This window comes from Triplophysa dalaica, chromosome 6, assembly GCF_015846415.1.
Source record: "Triplophysa dalaica isolate WHDGS20190420 chromosome 6, ASM1584641v1, whole genome shotgun sequence".
In the NCBI taxonomy this organism is placed as follows: Eukaryota; Metazoa; Chordata; class Actinopteri; order Cypriniformes; family Nemacheilidae; genus Triplophysa; species Triplophysa dalaica.
In genome coordinates this window covers 15,471,858-15,486,372 of record NC_079547.1, presented here as the reverse complement: position 1 = coordinate 15,486,372, position 14,515 = coordinate 15,471,858, and the positions used below count along the sequence as shown (strand labels likewise).

General features: G+C 38.2%; 1 protein-coding gene across 1 annotated transcript; it reads left to right on the top strand.

Annotated features, from left to right (window-relative positions):
• The first annotated feature begins 217 nt into the window (after positions 1-217).
• On the top strand, positions 218-11,400 carry chd1l (chromodomain helicase DNA binding protein 1-like). The gene is made up of 25 exons (XM_056750468.1): positions 218-424; positions 532-644; positions 834-940; positions 1,659-1,773; positions 1,872-1,903; positions 2,062-2,143; positions 2,248-2,410; positions 2,835-2,990; positions 3,079-3,171; positions 3,272-3,368; positions 3,650-3,723; positions 4,107-4,217; positions 4,726-4,840; positions 4,945-5,098; positions 5,303-5,489; positions 5,571-5,716; positions 7,471-7,634; positions 7,753-7,955; positions 8,285-8,383; positions 9,239-9,309; positions 9,385-9,499; positions 9,592-9,700; positions 9,940-10,227; positions 10,441-10,522; positions 10,817-11,400. Exons 1-25 carry the CDS (start codon positions 328-330, stop codon positions 10,937-10,939), a joined length of 3,096 nt encoding a protein of 1,031 aa, XP_056606446.1. The 5' UTR covers positions 218-327; the 3' UTR covers positions 10,940-11,400.
• The last annotated feature ends 3,115 nt before the right edge of the window (positions 11,401-14,515 follow it).

Below are 14,515 nucleotides of genomic sequence, written 5' to 3'. Positions count from 1 at the left end.
AACTGACATCATAGAGGACCTGTTGATTTTTATGTGAAATTGAGATTCCGCTCTCCGCCACGGAGTCTTGCAAGGTTTTGCACGAAATATTTGTTTTTGAGATGTATATTTTGGAGTGGCGCCTTTAAATATGGTGCCACGTGTTTGCATCCCTGTCTGGTTATTGGACAACATTTGTCTTTGTCCCCGCCTACCTACTATTGCAGGAAGTGCTGAAGTTAACATTAAAGTCTGCTGGCGCGCTGAACACATAATTACAGTACTTGTCAAATCGATGCATATCCTAAAATAACAGCGTTTGAATTATACTTTTTTTAAACCACAATAATGTCTAAGTTCATTCGAGCTGTTAAAAACAGCATACCAGAAAAAGACAAATCGGAAATTACGGAGAATGACTTGAAAAAGTGGGGGCTAGGCGTATGTAAGTCATCCAGAGATTTCTCTAATGTAAACCACCAAAGTATTGACCTTTGACACAGGCTACGTTGTAAGACTTATGATATTAATAACACCTTGATCATCTAACAGCTATTCATCTGAGGTCCTATCAGCTAGATGGAGTGAGATGGCTCTCACAGTGTATGAAGAATCAGCAGGGATGTATTCTTGGTGATGAAATGGGTCTGGGAAAGACGTGCCAGGTTGGTAATAGAATAGATTACTACCTGGATTAGCTGGAGATTCAATCCAAGATGTTATGAGTTACTAAGGTTTTACTTCATGATCCTTAAGTTATTTTCAATCAGTTATTAGATATGAGTTAGAAGTTGTCATCCAAAATGCCATACACTGTCAGTTATCAGATAAATCTAATTTATCTTCTACCGCAGACCATCTCTCTGCTGGCATACGCAAGAGGATGCCTTAATATGCATGGACCGTTCCTTGTGCTGTGCCCTTTGTCTGTTTTGGAGAGCTGGAGGCAAGAGTTGGAACGGTAAGGAGTTCAATTTATGGATATTTCATACTGTATACTGTAAAGAGCTCAGTATTCAATCAGTGGTCAATTTGGTAGCAAATATTGGACTGCAAACAGTTACTTCAGGAATGGGAAGCTGTACATTTGTGTTATCCCCTGAATAATGAATAATCCTGTGTATTAAATCTGACTCCCGTGAGTTTATGACTTCACTTCACTGCTGTGCACTGTCGTTAGGATAGGTATGGGGCAGTGCTTTAGAGATAGGGACCCATCAGATCGCAGCATTCCCAAACAGCCTGAAAGACTGTGTGCTGTCATAGCCACTAGATGGAGACAGCAGCATATGAGTGCTGCACCTATATGGGTCATTCTATAAAAATATTTTAAACGTGGAAATGATTCAGAATAAAAAAATTTACACTTTAAGTTGTTAAAATAAATTTTAATTATTATTATTATTATTGCATGCTTTTTGGACCTACCAATGCTGAACCGTGGAGTAGTGTCTGGGTATTATCCAAGATTTTAGGGTATACAAAATGCTAAATAGTCATAATAAAAAAGGCATATCCGAAGAAAGGTTCTGCAATTCGCAAATTATTGTTGGTGTCGTTTACATAAATATTTAAAATCTGCATCATGTCCGAAAGGTAAAGCCAAATTTGACAAGAACCCATCTTACATTTTGATAACATGATAGCTTAGTTTGGGTTCCCTCTCTCTTTGCACCCAGTTTCTGTCCCAGTCTCTCCGTGATCTGTTACACTGGGGATAAAGAGAGAAGGGCGGAGCTCCAGAAGGAACTCCAGAATGATAGACACTTCCATGTTCTTCTCACCACCTATGAGGTTAGTGCACTGTTTTGAATGCAATGCATAATAGTTACAATAAAAAACATAAATGTTATGCTTGAATAAAACACTTTATCATTCTTGTCATAAAATAGATGGCCTTGAAAGATGCCAGCTACTTAAACAGGTGATCATCTCACTGTTTTGATGAACCCATAAAAAGAATCTCCACACAGCATTTTGCACATATATGTTCAATTGCAAATATGATCTGAACCTATTTGAAACATTACAATAGACTTATTACTGCATAATTTAGCTAACTGTACCATTTTCTTTTCACAGTTGGAAATGGAAGATTTTGGTTGTAGATGAAGCTCACAGGCTGAAGAACCAGCACTCATTGTTACACGAAACCCTCAAAAAGGTTAAACGAATGGAATAGGCTAGTCTCATATATTTGGTGATTTAACACCTTCATTTCTGCTTTATGATTTACCACTGATATAAACTGCTGTCTGCACATCTCAGTTTACAGTTGGATTTCGAGTGCTTCTGACAGGAACTCCCGTTCAGAACAACATTCAGGAAGTCTATTCTCTCCTCAATTTCATTCAGCCTAGTGTGTTTCCACCTGACAATGTTGAAGACTTTGTCACTGCCTATGCAGACGTACAGACTGACTCTATTTTAGGTATGGCCATGAAAATCTTTGCAGAGTTTGGTTGTAATCAAAAGTAACAATTGCTTTCTAAAACCAAACTGTCTCTTTCAACTGCACCAGCTGATGTCTTTGATCAACCCTTTTCACATCAGCTTTGTGGTCTGTGCATGAGCTAAATGCATGCCATGTACACTAGGTTTTCAAATAAAGAAAGCATTGAATGCATTGTCAGTTCGAAGATTTCAAGGAGGTTACAAGTTACAAGGAGACATTGAAAAGATCTGGTGTAAAAGTTCATATCTTTATATAAGATTAGTGAAAAGAATGGCCCAGATCCTCTCTCCTTGATTAACATGTGATATATTCCAGAGACTATGATGATGAGGCTTAAATATGAACACTTTGGGGCTTTGTGTATACTTTGTAGTTTGTAATATGATTATTTTGCTTGCAGCCAATGAGCTTCATGAAGTCCTCCAGCCCTTTCTGCTACGCAGGGTTAAGGCAGAGGTGGCGGCCGAACTGCCCAAGAAGACAGAACTTGTGGTTTTTCACGGGCTGTCTGCCCTTCAGAAGAAATATTATAAAGCTATTCTGACGAGAGACATTGGTAATACTCCTCTACCTAAGACGACAACAATCAGCAATTTTTTTTTTTTTAGCAAAAAGTGTATGCAGTTTTTTTTTTATAATTTTAGATGCCTTTAGGACCGATCAAAGCAATAAGACCCGACTGTTGAACATTTTAATGCAGCTAAGGAAATGTGTGGATCATCCCTACTTGTTTGATGGTAATGACTCAATCTTTTCCCCAAATTAAAACACACCATTCATTTCCACTATTTTGCATTTGTAATTTGAAATAACTTTTTCTCCCTTTTTTAATATAAGGTGTGGAACCTGAACCGTTTGAGATGGGAGAGCATTTAATGGAGGCCAGCGGGAAGCTTTCTTTGCTGGACCCCATGTTGGCGTACCTTCAGGAGGGGTGTGTCTTAAAGTCTAGTTTCCTTCCTGTCAATTGCAACATTTCACAAACATTTACGTCTTGAGATTTTCTTGAGGTTATTTGTAGGTCAAACAGTGATTCATTTTGACATTCTGCATTCATTGCATTATAGTCATTTGCACTGCAGCATTGTAAAATAACACATTATAGTTTCCCAAAGTGTTCAAGAATCTTTCAACATCATTGACTATGACAATAAATGCATTTACTTGACTTGGAGATGTTGAATAGGTCATTATCTGTGTGATTGTTGTTTTCAGGGGCCACCGGGTTCTTTTGTTCTCTCAGATGACCAGGATGCTGGATATTCTGCAAGATTACTTGGAGTACAGAGGTACAAAGGCATACTTGGACACTTATTTCTGTGTTCTTATGACGTACTATGCAGACCACTAAAGTGCTTGCTTTTACATCTAAATAAATTGCTTCCACAAGCCTAAACAAAAAAACAAAAATAACAAAGTTAAATGAAAAAGGGAATGGAGTCAATTAACAATGACACTTATGAGAAATTATGTTTGTTTTGTAAAAGGAAATTGTATTCTCAATATGGAACGTTTATGTAACCGTACCCTACGTGTTCTAGGAATCTAGTCCCCTGATCTAGAGCAGTTTATGTGGGTTCAGTATCACATCCTGTGTTTACTGCTGCGTGTGCGTTAACCTGCTACAGGCCCTGAAACTGACAGCTCTGATTGGTGTCTCACACTTTTGTAGGTTACAGTTATGAGCGTCTGGATGGCTCTGTCCGGGGAGAGGAACGTAACCTAGCTATTAAAAACTTCAGCACTAAAGATGTGTTTATATTCCTCCTCAGTACCAAAGCTGGTGAGTTAACAGTGCCAGTCCAAGCGGTTGATAGTCCGGTATTTAGACATCACACAGCAGTGCAACAGTAGTGCAAATCCATTACAAATATATTACATCCTCTTTGGTGTGTAGAGAGAGTTTGTAGACATTTTTGTTCATTGATAATATAATTATTCTTTTATATACTGTTGACTCAGTGTTTCTCTGTTCATTATATTAAATATTTAAAGGGACAGTTCACCCAAAAAGGAAGATTCTGTCTTCATTTACTCACTCTCAAGTTGTGCCAAATCTGTTCTGATGGACACAGAAAGATATGTGTAAGAATGCTTGTAACCAAAAAGTTCTTGGCCAACATTGTAGGAAAGATTTACAAGTTACAAGCATTCTTACAAATATCTTTTATAAAAAATACATTTATATAGATTAGGAACAACTCAAAGGTTAGTAAATGTTTTTTATTTTTGAGTGAACTGTCCCTTTAAAGACCATGTGACACAACAGTGGAGTTTTATCCTGTTTTTAGGAGGGGTTGGAATGAACCTTACAGCAGCAGACACTGTGATCTTTGTGGACAGTGACTTTAACCCACAGAATGATCTGCAGGCAGCAGCGAGGGCCCACAGGATTGGACAAACAAGGCATGCATGACCAAAGTAGAAATTTCAATATTATTGCTGAACATTCTTTTTTGCCTCTACCTGACTGTGTTGACTGTTAAATTCTCATCTTGTTTTGCACGCAGGGCTGTTAAAGTCATCCGCCTCCTCGGAAGAGATACAGTTGAGGAGATAATTTATTCTCGTGCTGTTTCGAAACTACGTCTCACAAACACAGTGATTGAGGAGGGACGTTTTTCTCTGCTGGACCAGGCTCAGTCTGCAGCGTCTGGCCTTCAGGTGCGTAAAGGTCCTGATATCTGACTTTTTCAAATGACCTCTGTTGCTTATCTCTATTATATCTGGCATTCAGTGCAGTTACATCCTGCTTCCTGGTTAGTATCTCTGTGTCTAATTGTGGTTTCCTTACTTCGTGTGAAAAAGGTTGTTGAGAAAAACATTGTCCTCCTTTCTCAGTATTATTTTATCTTCACACCACTCTAGTTGAGTGAGATCCTGAAGTTTGGTGTGGATAAGCTACTGTCATCAGATGAGAGCTCTATTCAGGATGTGGATCTCAGGCAGATCCTAGGATTGTCCCGCAACGGACAATGGGTTATGGACGAAGAGCATGTCATACCTAATGAGAGTGATGAAGAGGTTGATGAGGATGAGGATATGGAGGGGCAAAGTAGGATCCTTACCTCACTTGTCTGTTGTGATCATATTTTAACTGCCATTTTTAAATGAGTTGATCTTTCCTGACTTCTAGACCACATGTACTTCTTTGAGGGGAGAGACTACTCTAAAGACCCCAGTGAAGAGGATGAGAAGACCTTTGAACTGATACTGGAGAGGCAGCTCGCTGAACTAGATGATGCTGGGAAAGAGAGCCGCTCTCTACGAAATAAAGCTGGGGTAGCGTAAACACTAGGGTTGGGCCAATAGACGATGGGATCGTCCATTGCTGATGGCTGATAGACGTTGAGCTGGCATCGTGATTCCAACTTATGACTTTTTAAACTGCCCAGCTCCCGTATGTATAGAGTAGACGCGCGTGACTTATTATCCACGAAGCTCACGCTTGTATTGAGAAGATGCGCTGGACTATATAACACCGTCCACTACCCGATGTCATAGTTCAATGCCCAACCCTAGTAATGACTACTGCTGTAATATAAAGTGAAGAGTTTACGTTGATTTGGCAAAGATATAATTGTTATTTATTCGTCCATCCACCCACAATTATTAGATGAATCCATCCATCAGTCCATCCATCACAATTATTAGATAAATCCATCCATTTACAATTACTTAAATACACCCATCTGTTCGTCTGTCTATCCATCCATCCACCATTATGAGATGAATCCGCCCATCTGCCAAAATTATTAAATGAATACACCCATCCATAATTATTTGATGAATCCATTCATCTATTAGTCCGTCCATCCATCCACAATGGGCTAGTTGGCTCCGGTTACCTAGGCAGGATCGGCAGACTAAAGTTCCGGTTTTATAACACTTTTGAGTTGTTATGGGTTAATGAAGTGTTCAGCAATGCACCTTATAGAGGATCTCTCAATTTGCTGATAATTACTTCTCATTTTTAATCTGAAAGATACCCATATTTACCAGCCAAAAATCCAACTTCCCTTTCTGTCGGTCTCTCGACGTTGTGTCGAGAAAGACAGATGGGGTTCGCCCTTGAGAACCAATCAACTCTGACTACTATAGAAAAGGCCAATGAAATTTGGCTAATGAAATTTGCATGCCGGTCTCCGCCCCCGGATGTCCGGTATAAAAGGAAGCCGGCGTGCAGCATTCATTTACCTCTTGTTCTGAAGAGCCTACGTGTGCAAATTTCATTGCCTTTCTATAGTAGTCAGAGTTGATTGGTTCTCAAGGGCAGCCACATCTGTCGTTTTCGACACAAGGGAACTGAGGTTACAGACGTAACCAAGACGTTTTCCTATACAGTGTTATACGACTGGAAATTAGTCTGACCCTGGCATCCCAAAAGCTCACCAGTGCCATCTTGTGCAACTAACAAATTATTAGATGACTCTATCCATCCGTCCTCAAATATTAGAGGAATCCATCCACAATTATTACATGAATCCATCCGACCACAATTATTAAATGAATCCATCCGCACATCCATCCACAATTATTAAATGAGTCCATCCGAACATCCATCCACAATTATTAAATGAATCCATCCATCAACAATTAGTAGATGAATCCATCTGCCCATCCATTCGCATCCACAATTATTACATGAATCCATCGATCCACAATTTTAAGATCCGTTCATCAAACCATCTACCTATTCATCCACAATGTGCTAGTTGCACAAGATGGCGCCGGGGAGCTTTAGTGACGCCAGGTTGGGCAGACTTATTTCCGGTCATAAAACACTATCGAGTTGTTTTGGCTTAACAAAGTGCTCAGCAATGTAAAGAGGATCTATTCTTTTTTTTTATCTAAAAAACACCAATATTTGACAGCCAAAAATCCTCCTTCTCCCATACAGTGTTATAGACCGGAAATTAGTCTGCCGACCCTGGTGTCTCAAAAGCTCACAGGCACCATCTTGTGCAAGAAGCAAATTATTATATACATCAACCATCCATTAGTCCATCCGTCTAAAATGTGCCACTGCCCATCAGGTTTTCCTTTCTGGGCCTCTAATCGAGCCAGGGAGGAAGAGGAGGCCTCTTACCAATGAAGAGTTGGAACAGAGACGTCAGAAGGGACAAGAGGCGGCTGCAAAGAGAGCGAAGCTACAGGAGGAGAGGAAGAGACAACAGGAAGAACTAAGTCATAAAAAAAAGTAAAACTCTGAACTTTGTAGTCATTCATTGCTCTTGTGGGACCGGTTTGTTTATGTGGACGTCCAATCTAAGGGCTGTTTGTGATGCTGTATCTTTGTGTTTGTTTCTCGATAAAAGAATGGCTTGGTGGGACTCATGTGGCTACAGATCACTGTGCTTGCCCTGCGTCGACAGCGAGGGGGAAGATATGGAACCTGATGAAGATGAAGATGTCAGCTTGAGCTCAACCGAATCAGATCATTCAGCCATTCGCTATGTGCTGGGTGATGTGACCCACCCAAAGGCTGATCGAGAGGATGCTATCATTGTGCACTGTGTTGGTATGGTTCTAATAAAAAGTTCTTATCAATGCTTTGTTCAAGATAGCCAGCAGCAGGGATAGTACGCTGACAGAAGACCACTGTCATCATATCGATTGTTCCACATTAAATGTTAACAGATATACACCCTGTTTAAAATGATCCAAATGTAGTTAAAGCTGAAGGGTTTTGAATACTTAAAATATCCTAGCTTAACATTCAAAGACGAAATAAGTGTCTAGTAGGCAAGTCATTAGTAATTAGCTTTGAATCACTTTACAATTCCAAATGGTTACGCTAGTGGCGTTGAAATCACGCACCTTACTTGTGTATGTTTGTATTTTGTGTAGACGACTCTGGACACTGGGGAAGAGGAGGATTGTTTACCGCTCTGGAGCTCCGATCAGATGAGCCGTGCAAGCAGTACGAGTTGGCTGGTGACATGAAAGGTGAAAAACCTTCTTCACTTTGCTCTGACAGGCCCAAATGATGCTCTGCCATTCCAGACATTCCAAACTGACGTCAGTATCTGTTCGAACACAGGATCAGTTCAGCTCAGTTATTTTTGTAATGCTGCTTTCAAGCTGACTTGCATTAAACTGTCAGCATTGGTGTAGTACCCGAGTCATAATGCGAAGAGATTGAAAGCTTAATAATGAGTATCAAAATTTTTGTGATGTCAGTGCTTTAAAGCTGTTATCTTAGTATTGAGAATGGCTTATTGTAAACAGATGGTAAAATGTGTCACATAATGAACAAATTACACAAATCTACATGCATTTATGATCTTGTTTGATAAACGAAACAAGCTATGGTAGGCCATGTGTTATTGTGATTTTACCATGAATAAAGAAAGTTGTTAGAAGCAGGGCTTTTATAAAATGACAGCTGCAATGACAAATGACAATGATATTAAGTACACAGTTTTACCAATTGACATACAGCATAAACTGAATAAACCGTTCATTTTCTGTAGGCTGGTTGAAATTTGTAAGGCAGCATTGAAACAGTGGTCACAAATTCAGTACATGCTTAGCCATGTGTGCATTTAAAGTAATCTTATGTTCCTCCAATCAGAACTCTGCATTTTATAATGGAACACTAAGGGGGTACTGTGAATAAATTCCATGGCTGTTTGTTTTATTGTTGAAAATCATTATCTAATTAATATATTATGATTCATCTATAGCAGCATATATAGTAATTAAAGCATATCCAAAATGCACTATTTAACAATGATTTATCTGTATAATATTTTATGGTAACAAAATGCAACACGAATGATGTGTTGATCTTTTTTTCAGATTTAGAGTTGGGGAATGTTCTGCTTTTTCCTATTGATGACAAGCAGTCCAGATTCAGCGGAAAAGACTATGTAAGTCAGCACACTGTCTGTTACTTAGTTTATTGCTGTCAATTTTTTTAATGATCCGTCTGCTTTTTTCTGTAGCTAGCATTAATAGTTGCTCAGCAGAGAGATAAAGCCAACAACCTATCAGGCATTCGACTCACCGCTTTGGAGGAGGCCCTGATGAAGATCTATAGATTTGCCAAACAAAAAAAGGGTATGTTATAGAATCTGCTAGGAATGTATGTAATATACAGTAGCAAGGGATTATTTGTGGATTTGTGTGGTCATTAACTCTTTTTTTAATAGCAAGTGTCCATCTGCCTCGGATTGGCCACTCCACTAAAGGCTTCAACTGGTATGGTACAGAGAGACTCATACGAAAGCATCTGGCCTCCAAAGGCATCCCTACGTCAATGTATCCAACCTTGGAAGAGTATATCTATGTTAAGTTATAAAACCTTAGAAAACCAATTTGCTATTAACAATATGATGTTATGAAAATGAAGAATATTTTTTTTAAATGGCTAGATACTGTATACAGTTTAATGACAAAATGTATATTCCAGTTAAAATACATAATTGCACTATTAATAAATTTGACAAAAAGCAGTATGCAATTTGATAGTGTGTCAACATCCTTGACTTGATTTTCAGCTACTATTACAGCCGATCCTCCTCCACAAAAGCTTCCACTACATCTACAACCTCTCCATCTAACTCACGTTCAGTCTGTGCCCCTGTAGCATCATCACCTGCCGGGTCCCCACACTCCCACAGTCCTTCTGGTGGCAGTAAAGGCCCAAAAAAGTCACCAGAGCTCTCGGTTACGTCCCAAAAAGGTCAAAGTCCATCGAGGTTGGCTGACTTCATGAGAGGTGTTCATGTCTACTTCTACAACATGGCTGCTACAGAAAAGAAGAAGCTCGCCCGGTACTTGATCACATATCCTTTCATGTTTGTTGCGAAAGAACAGTGTTGTTTGATGTTACTTCCTGTTCTTTAACATGCATGTTAGTTTACTGCACATAAGAAGCACAAATAATGATTGTTTATAAATTTGAACCTACAACCTGACATGCTGCCAGTCTGGATGTTTAAACACTCGACTATACCGTCATATCTTTATTGATTGTTTACACCTTAACATGGCTGCACGTATGACGGTGATGAAGAGGATCTTATGAGCTCGCACGTTACTCACATTGTAGCAGAGGTTGACAGCCCTTTTCATGCACAGGTATACAATCAAAAAGATTTTAGAGTAAAAATTTTTGCTGTCCCAACTCGGTTGAGGTGTTTCTGACGCTGTCTTGACTCTGTGTAAATGAAATGTAACATCCAACATTTTACATTTGTTTGTAAATAGAGCATACAATTTTGTTTCTCTTATTTTATATAACTTCATATATCTATATTCATTATTTTTTATTTAAGCCTTATAACATTATTTATGCAATTGTTACTGTTGTTTAAATAGATTTATTACCGCTCTGATTAGCATTAGTATCTGTATTCTTGTTTGTCGTTTCAGGAACTGCAAGATGTATTGCGTCAGTACCCTCAGGCTATTCTTGTAAAGAAAAAGTGGTTGGAGTCTTGCTTTGCGAACCAAAGGAAAGTCAATGCCTCTAAATATGTAATTTCATTAACTTGACAGAACTCTTCCTGCGTTTCTGCGCGTGACTGCATACATCAATTTGCCTCTAGTGAATTCACTTTTTGTGTCTGTGTAGGTTTAAGCAATGTACAAGTTCTTTATTCAGTTATGCCTGATGACGTAAGTTCTGAAGGTACTGTATAATATACAACACTGGGGTTTCTTTGCACTCTTTAGTGATTGTGAAGTAATAACTATAGCATTTACTCTCTCAATAAACAAATGTATCTGTGAAACTTGCAATGAAAATGTTTTTCTCTATGTTTGGTTTACTGCTATTGGCAATTTTTATTTAAAAAAAAAGTGTTATATTTAATAGGATTGTAAATATGCCTCGAATAAATAAAATGTCCCATGGGTTTTTGTCCCTTCACCTACAGATGAGACCATGTTCTATGTCCAAATAACAGTAAACACCTGTATACTTAAAATGAATTAAAGTTTATTTTTAAATGATACTTTTCCATCTTACTATTTATAATACCTGCTGTTGTTACCAATAGTTCTTATTAGCATTTCTCTGTGTATAGAACATTAAGTGAAAGCATTAAATATAAAACAGCAGAAATTGAGAAAGACAACTTATTTTAAAAATACAAATGTAAAGCTGTAATCACTTTTTCGTCCTTAAAGTAGTATTTAGCTTTTGGGGATTTGTACCAAACTTTTAAAATGGTTGAATGGGGCGATTCGTTTATAATTGTTGTGAGCTGATAAACAAGTGCACTAATAACTGGTGTGTGTTTCCTGGAAGTAGGCGGAGCCTGTGCTGTGACTTCTCAGGTGCTCAGACACGCACGCACTATTGTATCCAGTCGATCTATCAGTGTCAATCACATCTGTACAGTGTCTTTAGATCGGTTGGAATTAAATAATTTAACGATACTCATGTCAATCTTCTGATAAGCCGATGGGTATGTACGTGTCTTAAAATACTATGTGTGTGTAATGCTGGGGTCACAACAAAAGATTTCTTTAAATCTAAGAGTTTTAAACTGTGAGAGACCAAACAAGAGTCCTGACTGTGAACAAAGGAAATCTCGCAAATTCTCTCGAGATTTCAGAATAAGTTATTTATTATTTCAATGTTTGCTTTGTTTATTATATATGTGTTCAATATAAACAAATGTTTTCATATAACCTTTTATGTAATTTAAAAAATATTATTGATCGTTGATAAATTACTCAAGCAGCGTCGTCTGAAGCATTTAAGGTGGCACGGGTCCAGATATTATTTTATTGCAACTCAAATATTGTTGTATGTATATCATCACAGCATTAAAAAATAATATTAATACAGTATTGTAAAAAATAGCAGGTGATATTCTGTTCTACCTTAAAGCATCCGCATACTGGGACTCCGACCACTACTGTCACTTGCACATAGCCTGTTTTTAATTATTATTCGTAATTGCGATGATAGTGTTTGTAATGCTTTGATAGAAAATTGACAGGATAAAGAATATGGTTTGTTGAAGTGATAATTTATCGAACGCGAAAAAGGGGCGGGAGAGACAATCAATCACAAGACACCGCCAATCAGAACAGTTTTTCTCTTTCCACGCAGGCTCACCGGACGCCATGCTATAATTTCCGAATCTTACAAGTAGTCCCCGGTGCAGACTGTAGCGCGATGACGTCATGCATTTCGACGTCATGCATGTATAAGTTCGCATGCGCCATACAGACGACGTTTGTTTACTTCTGAAAAAGCGAACATGTTCAAACAACAAAGGGATGGATTCGATTTCAATGTAACTAAGTGATTAAGCATATTTATGGTGTCTTAACAATTGTGTCTTTTCATTTATGAATTTTTATTATAACAGTGCTTTGTCATAGTCACAGAGGATGTCATTACAAACGTTATAACATTTTGTGATACGTGTTAACATTTGAAATGGCATGGTTTCTTTTTAATATGTTTAAAAAAGAGCCCTTAAACAAATTAAGGCTTGAAAATATCAGTGTTTTTTTATTTTTGTAAAAAACATTTTTAAACTTTTTAGTACATTAACATTAAAATTGTTTTGGCTATCTTTAATATGCCCCGACGCCGCGTGATTGACAGTAATGTATTGATCTCGAATATAATATCCAAGGTCTGAGTTTACACATTCATGACATAAAAACACGTGAACACATCACCTCGTAAGGTAAACAGGAAATTCATGCGCAGTAACGAATGCTTGACCACATATCGTTAAGGCGCATGCGCGCAAAAGCATGCACGACGTCAACATGCTTGACGTCACCGCGCTACAGGCTGCACCGAGGGGTTATCTCGAATCTAAACGCATGTGATTAAATGTATACAGCCTGTCTTCATCCATGTTTAGCGCCCAGCCTCTTTTACGCGTTCGGTATGGACAAACAAATTGCTTATTGCTGTAATCTTATCACATGTTTTCACGTTTCAGCCATTTTGTACGGTGGCCGCTAGGTGTCACTGCGCTGCAACAGAAGAAAACACATGCAAACACAAGCAAATTCAGAAAGCATCTTCATTAGTTTGGTGACACATGCCCTGCAAATACTCGAAACACAAACAAACACAGAAACGCGCTGCAAATACTCGCAACACAAACAAACACAGAAACGCGTTGCAAGCTGCACAGATGACAACGGAAGTGTTTCCGGGGGACAGCAAAAACTGATGCACCTGATTGGGACGTGCTTCATTTTGACTGTTCAAGTTCGTTAGTGGAGTTTGTGTTGCGAGAATTTGGGAGCGCGTTTCTGTGTTGGTTTGTGTTGCGAGTATTTGTAGCGCGTTTCTGTGTTTGTTTGTGTTCCGAGTATTTGCAGAGCATGTGTTGCCAAACTAATGAAGATGCTTTCTGTATTTGCTTGTGTTTTTTTGTGTTTGCACTTTGCATGCGTTTTCTTCTGTTGCAGCGCAGTGACACCTAGAGGCCACCGTAATTTTGCCTTTTTACTTTATTAGATTCATTTTTTTACTTGTTAAAAAAGTATAACTTATTTTTTGAATCGACAAAATGCAAACTCAGCGACGCTGACAGTTTTACAACCAGAATAAAATAAATTTCTGATAGATGACACATGAATTGATATTTATTATTTAGAAGAGCATCATCAAAAACCCTAAGAAACTTTACCAAACGCAAAACGCTATTGTTATAGGACGATAGCCTAAGTTACTTTCACTTATTTTGATTTCACAGGAGTAAAGCAGGCTACAGAACGTTTTTGACAAGCAGGTCTTGACAAAAACTATCATGTTTTTGTAAAAGTACAAATAAACAATTTCCATATAATATCAAGTGTATTTTAGAAAGTTATAAATATTTTGGTACTCAAACTTATTGCATATGTCATAACTTACATGCAGCCTCTGCTTTTAGTAGATTGAATGTCTACTTGTGATTTCCCATAATGTCTCATTTATTTAGGTTTTTCCGTTGATGTGCATTTCATACTGCAACTACATTTCAAGAATAACAGAAAATCCCCTTAACAACGTTGTGGTTTCAGTAGCCAAGGGTGGTTGTTTTTTCCTAAATGTCAACTTTGAATCAAGACTCCTCAATAGTCAAGACATGCGTGTACTTG

Bases quoted from the DNA above. Each gene is read 5' to 3' on its own strand.
- chd1l (XM_056750468.1), top strand. From the start codon at position 328: ATGTCTAAGTTCATTCGAGCTGTTAAAAACAGCATACCAGAAAAAGAC. The intron at 4,218-4,725 runs GTGAGTTAACAG...TCCTGTTTTTAG, and splicing joins CCTCCTCAGTACCAAAGCTG to GAGGGGTTGGAATGAACCTT. The intron at 8,384-9,238 runs GTGAAAAACCTT...TCTTTTTTTCAG, and splicing joins GTTGGCTGGTGACATGAAAG to ATTTAGAGTTGGGGAATGTT.